General features: G+C 43.6%; 1 protein-coding gene across 1 annotated transcript in view; it reads left to right on the forward strand.

Moving 5' to 3' along the window:
- EPC2 (enhancer of polycomb homolog 2) overlaps positions 1–9,319 on the forward strand; it is a 38,604-nt gene extending 29,285 nt beyond the window's left edge. The window contains exons 11-14 of the mRNA XM_017823749.1: positions 3,176–3,312; positions 5,021–5,180; positions 6,256–6,589; positions 8,508–9,319. Of these exons, the coding sequence (XP_017679238.1) occupies positions 3,176–3,312; positions 5,021–5,180; positions 6,256–6,589; positions 8,508–8,580 (704 nt within the window). The 3' untranslated portion in view covers positions 8,581–9,319. The remainder of the gene's footprint in view (positions 1–3,175; positions 3,313–5,020; positions 5,181–6,255; positions 6,590–8,507) is intronic.
- Positions 9,320–9,862: the final 543 nt, after the last annotated feature.

The following is a 9,862-nucleotide window of genomic DNA, read 5'->3' on the forward strand; positions in this document are numbered from 1 at the left end:
ATGTTTTGGGCTGGAAGGTGATCTGTGAAGGAAAAAGGTTGAAGAGGTGTGTGAAATGATACACTCATGTGGGCCAGCACTTGTGTGCTGCAGGATTGGCACTGCTTGGGAAAGAGAGCTCAAGGAAAGGATGGAGAAATCCACACTGGAATGGTGGGAGAGGCTGCAGAGAAACAGCTCAAAAATGCCTAAAGCCGAAATCTGAGGAGTCTGAGCCACTTTGGGCAGGAATAGTAATAATCTTGTGTTATAATTTTAAGAATCATTGGGGAATACATTGAGAACAGAGGTCCCTCAGCAGCTGAAGTACATTATGCAGGGAAATTTATGGCTGTGGAAGACCTTTTTCATCCCAGATTTAAGTCACAAACCAGATCCTGTAATTCTGGTGCAGGATCAGACACAACAGACAACAGAATTGTTCCCCAAATGACTGAACCAGCAAGAGGCACAGTGTTGGATTTTCTCATTGGTAAATAGTGAATACATTTGAAAAGGGCTGCTCAGAGTCTGGTTGTGCATTAAATGAGCACAGTACTGTCACTGCATTTATTGAAGTCCTTCTCTTTGCTGAAATCAGTTGATTTTATAGCACACTTACCTGTGAGCATAAAGCTGCCTCCAGAGGAAACACTGGCAGTACTAAAACTGGTTACTTTTATTTATTTTTTTTAATGTTTTTATTTTAGAGAAGACTTAAGAGTTGCTTTGGTTTTTGCTGCACAAGAACATTTAAAATCACCTCTGCATTTTATTTTTCCCTGTATTAATTAAGCAACTCTTCCTCTGGTATTTCCTCCAATGCACTGTAGAAACAGAGACTAATATTAAAAATGTGTGGCCAGTCTTTTCTTCCAAGTGCCTGATCAGTGCATGAATAAAAAACCAATTTTTTGAGCTAATTAACTCTTGCTCATGTTATAAGAACTGCAAGTGGGAAAACCACATCCCTGGATACAGAGGACAGCTATTCCCAGCTGAAGGATTTTGCTTATGGAACAAACTTTTACCTTTTAGAGGTATTTTTTTTTTCCCCCAGCATTAAACACCATGTAGAAGTAATTAATAAAATGCCACTTTCGGGGCAGCCTGTAAGCTGATCTTTGATTAAAGGCTTCAAATCCTGAGAGAAGTGACATAAAAATGCGACCCAGAGCTGTCAAGGAGGAAGACTTAATTTGCCAGTGCCTTTTTTTTACCCTGTGGTGGTGCAGTATTTCCATCCTGTGGTAAAATAGATGCTCAGCAGAGCCCTTGCACTTCACTCTGACCTTAAAGGCTGCCTTGGGATGGGGAAAAGTTTGCTTTTTTTTCCTCTCTAGGACCCTTCAGTTGTTTGATTTGGCAGAAGCCAAATAATCTTAAATGTGCTAATGAACATCTGCTGGTTTCTAACAAGGGGAACAGCTGAGTTCAGTGTGACCACTGAGGAAATACCTGGGGGAGGGAGCAAAATCCAAACACGTAGAGGCAGAGTAAGGGATTATTGCATGGCTGGAGTCACCTCCCCTGCACCTTGGAGTAGAGTGTTTAATGACTTCATGGCCTCTGTCAAACTGGGGAGGAAGGGAGATTATGAACACAGAATATAACTTTGTTCTGAAATGGTTTTTTTTAATAAAACAAAAGGCATCATCTGGAATTCGTTACCTCAGAGCTTTAAAATAGAAAAATATATATATATATATATGTAATATTCCATAATGCTGTTCTTGGCCCTGCTGCCTTCAGTAATACTACACATTTTAGGAGACTGGGGTAAGGGAACTTAGCAGGGTGAGCTGACTGAACTTTGAGTTAAATGCTTGTAGCCATAGAATCTGCAGGAGGAACAAAGTAAAGCTAAATGCAAAATAAATTTGGGTTTAGATTAGGTTGGAATTTGTAATATCCCTGCAGTCCAAGAGGAGTAACTCTAGGTCTTTCTAAGTAACATGGTTGAGAGCTGGTTTAATAATGCAGCAGTAGAGGAGAAGTTTCAGTACCAGTTTCTTAGCAGTCACAGTCCTGATTCTGGTACTTTTTCTGAATGGAATTTCAGGACAACTGCAAATACTAAAAGTAGTAAATGGTAGAACCAGACCCTGAAAGGTGGAGCACTCCATATTTTAATGTTAACCCAGTGTCTCTTGATAAGAGGATATTGCAGAATCCAGGTGTTTGAGTGCAGGGCAACTTCAGTCTTGGAAAAACAGGGTTCAGGATAAACTGCTGAAATGTATTCCTGGGAATCTCTGAGAAGTGAATTCTCTCTTTACTTCCTCCTCAGAGAGCTCAGTTCTTAGGTTGGCATCACCTGCACGAAGCTCAGGTTTTAACATGAAACACTCAGCAGTATTTTCAGTCTACCAAGTGTGCAGTTCTTAGGGAGAGAATGTTAAAAACAGCTTTTCCAACTTCATTCCCTTCATGTGTTGGGAGCATGAGACTTACTGGGGTGGCATTAACCTGCTTTTCATCAGAACTAACTTACGTCACTCCTAAACTCTTACTCCATTTAAAAAAATCATTGGCAGAGGAAATCCTGTTCAGGTGAAACAGGAGCAGATCTTTCAGGAAAGGTGGGAAAGAGGAAGGTCAGACTGGAATTGCCAGATGGGTGAATAGTCCTTTCAGGTGAGGGCTGGTCTAGAACTGCCCAGACTGTTTAAATCTCAGAATTTTGGTGTTCTCCAGTGCCAGGCTTGTGTTTCCCTGCAAGTGCACTCTGGTGTCAGAGGAAGGGACAGTAAGGGACTGTAGGAGAGGAATTTGGACAGGAATAAACTCCAGTGCTACCTGGGAGAGCAGATGCCCAGCTCAGCCCAGGATACTTCATCCTCAGCCCTGATTTTTAGGCCAGTGCTTGTTTTCTGAAAGGCAGGAAAATACTTTCTCTAAGCTTTTGCCTAAAGCTACTGGAGAGAAAACCACCAAAGATAAAAACTGCTTAAAAGCAACAAAAGCTCCGAGTTCTTTTGTTCTAAATTGATTCACTGTAGGAACACAACAAACAAACAAACAAATGTAGCTTGACCTCTCTTTTACATAAGAATATAGGAAGATCTTTGGAAGCATCTGACACAATGTATGTTGTCTTTGAGCACTTGTTGTCCAAAATAGCTGCACTGCTGCCTTTCAGATGTGTTTGCTTTGTGCAGGGCTGTGTAACTCTGCTCCCCTTTCTTTCCTGTAGTAACAGGGGGTATCACAGAGGAGCAGTTCCAGACACACCAACAGCAGTTGGTGCAAATGCAGAGGCAACAGCTGGCTCAGCTGCAGCAGAAACAGCAGTCCCAGCATTCCTCCCAGCAGGCACATCCAAAAGCACAGGTACTGCTCCCAAAATGTCCTCACATGCTGCTAATTCCTGTTTGCTTACTGTGTTCATCTCTTGTACAAGCTAAATATAACAGCCCAGTAAAGGTATTACATTTTAGAGTGAATGTTGAATATTTTTAATCAGGTTTTATTTTTTTTATAAGTTGTATATCATGGTTGCATTTTAGAAGTTGAGACTTCATAGTTTCATGTGTTCCCTGCATCCCCAAGTGTAGAAACACCAGTGTGCTTTTAAGTCTTACTACTTTCACTGGTTTTACCTCCCTTTGTGTAACAGCTCTGAAGAGACTCCTTTAATACAATTACCTGATGAGGTAATGTTCTATTATGGTAAGGTTCTATTATGAGCAGATGTTCAGTGAGTCCTCCAAATTGGTACCTCTGAGAGGAAAAACAGAGCTCTGCATATTTGCATATTCTGTCTTCTAAAAGAATCCCATTTTTCCTCTGTAATACCTTGCAAGGGAGGAAAGATTTTCAGGTGTGCTTAGTTCTCTGTTACTTCCTTACCAAAAAAATACAGAAGCTGTTGCTGTTGTCTATTACTTTTACTTTGAGCATTTAATATCTTAATTGCTTGTGCTGTTTGTTCCTTCCCCTCAGTGTTTTCTACTTCAGTTAATCAGGGATTCTGTGTTGGCAGGGGACATTTTTTAAATGTAAGGAGATGATGCCAGAATATTTAAACAAAAGGAATGAATTTTGGATCTTTAAAACACTCTAAGCTTCTGTGCAAAGTCATTTCTTAAGTTAATATAAATTGCAATTGCAGAATTAACCTTCTTTCCAGTAAGAATGGTAAGGCTTTCCAGTACTTAGTGTTGTTTCAGAGAAACTGGGCTGATGGATAATGTGTGATTGCAGAATGAGCAGGGCACAAACTGCGGTGGTACAAAAATCTCTCCATGAGAGTGGATGGACCTGAAATACTAAACATCCTTTAGGTTTGCACTTGCAGAGTGTTCCCTACCTGGAGACAGGAAAGAAAGGAGATTTGAGAAGCTTAAGGCATAGTCATCATCTTAAAGGAAACTTCTCAAAGACTTCTATGGAATCCCAGAATGGTTTGGGTTGGAAGAGACCTGAAAGATTATCTCTTTCCACCCCCTGCCATGGGCAGGGACACCTTCCACTAGCCCAGGTTGCTCCAAGCCCCGTCCAGCCTGGCCTTGGACACTTCCAGGGATCCAGGGGCAGCCACAGCTTCTCTGGGCAACCTGTGCCAGGGCCTCCTCGCCCTCTCAGCCAGGAATTCCTTCCCAATATCCCCTCTAACCCTGCCCTCTGGCAGTGGGAAGCCATTCCCTGTGTCCTGTCCCTCCATGCCTTGTCCCCAGTCCTTCTCCAGCTCTCCTGGAGCCCCTTTTAGGCCCTGCAAGGGGCTCTCAGGTCTCCCCAGAACCTTCTCCAGGCTGAACAGCACATGACAAGTGCTCTGTTGTGCTGAGAACTGCTCTTGCCATTGAGTGGCTGGATTGGGCAGGACTTGCCCAACACTCATTTGGACACTGATGTTCAGCTCCCCATCAGTCTTGTGACACAGAAATATTCAGTGTTTCAGTGCAGTAGGTTACATGCAGAACAAGTCTGTATTTACATGGTGATATTTGTGCACTGGAGCAATCCTAACACTGTTTCATTTTGTACTTAGGTAATTATGAAAAACACTTTTTTTCCCCTCTTTTTTTTTTCCTCCCAGGGCTCCAGCACCTCTGACTGTATGTCCAAAACCCTGGATTCAGCCAGTGCCCACTTTGCTGCCTCTGCAGTGGTCAGTGCTCCTGCCCCCGGCCGCAGTGAGGGCACCAAGGAACCCAACACCAGCCACAACAATATCAATGGTGTTGTCCAGCCTTCAGGTGATGATGCTTAAAACTCCTGTCTAGTATGAGCCAAGAATGTCAACTGTTCTTATTTATAAACTGATCTTATTTCTCATTTAATAAATAAAAAATCATATATATTAATTGTGATAGTTTTAAATAGTGTTCTCTGAAATACTCTTGGGCAATGACATGTGTCACAGAATCACAGAATATCCTGAGCTGGGAGGGACTCACAAAGATCATCCAAGTCCAACTCGTGCCCTGCACAGGACTGCCCCAAGAATCCCACCAATCCTGAGAGCCTTGTCCAATATCTGTTGTTAATGTGGATATAAAGCTACCAAATGCTCTTTTACATTGGGGGAGCATTGTTTATTTTTCCTTTGGTTTACCTTTTAATAATCTGTTACCATCAAAAGTGTGACAGCACCTTAAAACCAGTGTGAATGTGTAATGAAAAAATAAATCAGTTGCTTAAACATGAAGCACTTTGAGAAGGAAATGGCCAAGTTGATAAATTATTTGGTCATTATCTCAAATGTTCAGCCAAAAACATACTAACCAGCTGCTACTGGTAATTCTTTTGACTTCACTGTAAGTTTTGGGTTTCACTGCATTTAGGATTCTTCCCAAATTCAGGGGCAAAAGTGTAGGCATTGGCATTCAGTGCCTTCCTCCCACCCCTCCTCCTGGTTGTGCTGGTGCCGTGGCCACGTAGCCAAGAGGCAAATGTGATTCGACACTGGGCTGCCAGCACAAAGAAAAGGCTTTTAGAGTAATTTGTTGTTTTAGCAGCTAATGAAGTGATTAGTTTTATAGACCTTCTGCCAGGCTGGGTTAATGATAATATGAAATGAATAGAGGGAGAAAAAACACGACTGAATAAAATCAATATACTGGAGCAGCTCCAGGAAAGGGGGAGAGAGAGAGAGACATCTGTGTGTAATTCTCTGAGATTGTATCCAAGAGGGCAGTGCTTTGAGGGCTGTAAGATTAGGCACCAGTGCTAAATTTTGTGACTGTGAAATAAGGATTCTTGCACTATCCCAGAGACAGACAATACTCACAGCATCACCTGGTTTAATAAACAACGTTTCTGTCGTAACAGGAACCTCCAGAACCTTGTACTCCACCAACATGGCTTTATCATCCAGCCCAGGGATCTCCACCGTGCAGCTGGTAAGGACAGTTGGCCACAGCACCACAAACCACTTAATCCCAGCGCTGTGCACGAGCAGCCCCCAGGCTGTGCCCATGAACAATTCGTGCCTGCCCAGCACGGTGCACCTCAACAACGTCAGCGTCGTGTCCCCCGTCAACGTGCACATCAACACGCGGACGTCGGCGCCGTCCCCCACCGCCTTAAAACTCGCCACAGTCGCTGCCAGCATGGACAGAGTGCCAAAGGTGACCCCCAGCAGTGCCATCAGCAGTATAGCAAGGTGAGCGGGGGCACGTGGGCGGGTCTGCCGTGGTTGTGCTGCTTGAGTCACGTGGAATCGCTGAGTCGCTGGGGTTGGAAAAGGCCTCCCAGTCCACCCTGTGCCACGTCCTGTCGTTCACTGGACACCTCCAGGGATGGTGATTTCACCACCTCCCTGGGCAGTTTCAATGCTTGACAACCCTTTCCGTGAAGAAATTCCTCCTGCTGTCCAACCTGAACCTCCCCTGGTGCAGCTCTGAGGCTGTGTCCTCTCTTTCAGGCCATGGAGTCCATCCTGTACTCAGTCCCACCTTGTCCCCCAGCCCAGAGCACTGAGTGCCACAGCCAGTCCTTCCCTGAACACCTTCAGGGATGGGGACTCCAAACCTCCCTGGATTTCAATGCCTGACAACCCTTTCCATGGAGAAATTCCTCCTGATGTCCAACCTGAGCCTCCCCTGGGGCAGCTTGAAGCCGTGTCCTCTCTCCAAGATCAGAGCCCCCCCTGTGCCTGATGCCCACCTTGTGCCCTGGCCCAGAGCACTGAGTGCCACAGCCAGTCCTTCCTTGGACACCTTCAGGGATGGGGACTCCAAACCTCCCTGGATTTCAATGCCTGACAACCCTTTCCATGGAGAAATTCCTCCTGATGTCCAACCTGAGCCTCCCCTGGGGCAGCTTGAAGCCGTGTCCTCTCTCCAAGATCATAGCCCCCCCTGTGCCTGATGCCCACCTTGTGCCCTGGCCCAGAGCACTGAGTGCCACAGCCAGTCCTTCCTTGGACACCTTCAAGGATGGGAACTCCAAACCTCCCTGGGTTCCAACACTTGACAACCCTTTCCATGAAGAAATTCCTCCTGATGTCCCACCTGATGAACTGTCCCTGGTTCATTGTGTTCTCTCCATGCCCAACTCTGCACTAGAGAACATTGTTTCCCCCACTAAGAGACTTCCCAGAACACCCTCAGCACCTCCAGCGTGGCCAAACCACAAGAGCTCATTAGGCAGATTAACCCCCCAAATAATTTGCACTGGTTTTAGGCACCAGTAATTTTGCTTGACTTTTACTGTGTCTGAAATGGCCACTTTAATGGCAGTTTTAGCCATTTTAATTTGTGCCTTCTCGTGCAGCACTTCCATGTAGATTCTGTCAAACTCTGCACACGTTCTCTCCATAACTTTGGGAACCCATTTTGTAAGATACAGGCTGGCACATACCTTTTTTGTATAAATATATGGATATGTGTGTTATATATTTATGTAACATACAAACCAGAAAACTGCATCTTACATAGATAGATAAAATCACAGAATCATAGAATTGTTTAGGTTGGAAAAGACCTTCAAGAGATGTTTATTCTCACTGAACAGCAGCACTGTTATTTTAGGATACTCAGATGTTTCACAGCAGTGGCAGGAGCTTGCAGTTGGCCAAGTTGTCTGAAAATGGGAGTATTTGGGGTTTGTTTTAAGTCTCTGCTATTTAAAGAAACAAAGCCACATTTGTCTATGAACTGGAAAAGGAAAAAGTGGGTATTAGTAAATGATTAGAAAAAAATTTAAGATTTCTTGCACTCGAGGGGGAATTATAACACTTTGTTCACTGACAGAAAAACTGATGCTGAGTTATCCTGGTATACTTTGACTTTGTTCCTTCAGGAGACTTTTTAGTACTATTTTATCTTATCTCTTATCCATCATTTAGGCTGGTAGTTGACAATTAAAGGCACTGATCTTGTAGAAGGGGTGCACTGTCAGTGGGGTAACAGCAGTTGTGTTGAAAGCCAATATTTCCTTTTAAATCACGTTTCCAGTGCGCGTGTTAAAGCTTCTCCCTGCTCCAGGGAGAAACACACAGCAGAGGAAAGAAATGATTCAAACTGCATGAGGGAATCCTCATTTTCTGGCTGTAACCCTGGAATTCTGTTCCCTTGCAGGGAGAACCACGAGCCAGAACGCCTGGGCTTGAACGGCATAGCAGAGACCACAGTAGCCATGGAAGTGACATAACCTCCCCCCAGTGTCTCCACCTGTGCCCCTGGGGTGGTCATTTAATCCCACCTGAATGCAAAACACAGCACTCTGTGGATCACAGAGAACTCAGACAGACCTAAATGGACTCGGATTATATCGTGTATTAAGTCGATATATAATGTAAATTTTGTAAAATTTGGGAAAATCACTACCTTGTAAAATAGTTTATTTGTATCATCAATATTATTTCTGTTACTTGAATAGTAGATATTCATCATCATGCTTTTGCACTTGAATTTGCAACTGAATGGATTAAAAAAATAATTCTTTAATGGGATCATGAGCATGACATGGGATCCTGCATCACTTGTTTAAACTATTTATTTTGCCATGTTTACATTTTGTATCTTGTACAAATAAATGCAACTTTGTGTCTAAAAAAAAAAAGTTAAAGATTCATAGCTAGGAAACAAAATTCTTGTAATTTTTTTCTAAAGGAAATGTAAAGTTTTCACTTGGTTCATTTTGTTTCACAATTTGACTAGATGGACTTTTTGGTAAATACTTTAGTGGCATTTCACTGTCAAATATGAAGTTCAAGGCAAAATAGTATTTTCTATTACTGTGCAGGGGAAAGGGATGGATCGATACATGCAAATTTAATGTAGTAACTCACTTTTCCATATATTTTGAATGTATATTTCTATTTATAATACCAGTTTATAAAAAATAATTACACAGGAGAGAGGGAGAGAGAGAGAGAGAGAGAGAGAGAGGGAAAAAAAAAACCACAGAGAACTGAGTAGGAAAATTATGCATCTGGCACACGTGAAACTGTGCAGATCTGAGCAAAATTTTCACCTTGGTGACATTTTATCCGAAGACTCTGCGTATTTTAACCGGCTTTCCAACTGTACCACACCCCACATTAAAGGATATTTTACCAGGTATGTATTGCATTATATATCATTGCAATAATTTCATTATTGGATGTCTAGATATCGAGCCATCCCAGGTGGTGGGTGGGGCGGGGGNCTCTCTTAAGGTGGCAGGGCGGCGGCCGACTGGGCTCGGCGGCGGGGGTGCCGACGGGGAGAGCCGCTGGGTGGGTGGGGCGGGGGGGGGGGGGGGTGGGAGTGGAAAGGGGAGGGGGAGGGTCGTGGCAAGATTGTCTTTTCAATTTTGGAGAGTTTTCCTGTGGCTACAAGGCAAGTAACGGGTTGGAAAAAGTCTGACTGTAAGCGTTGGACACCTTCGTAGTGTAGTGTTTTAGTGACTTTTTTTATACGGTTCTTGTAAAATTAGATACGTGTAGTGG

The sequence above is a fragment of the Lepidothrix coronata genome, unplaced genomic scaffold (genome assembly GCF_001604755.1).
Source record: "Lepidothrix coronata isolate B3197 unplaced genomic scaffold, Lepidothrix_coronata-1.0 Scaffold105, whole genome shotgun sequence".
In the NCBI taxonomy this organism is placed as follows: Eukaryota; Metazoa; Chordata; class Aves; order Passeriformes; family Pipridae; genus Lepidothrix; species Lepidothrix coronata.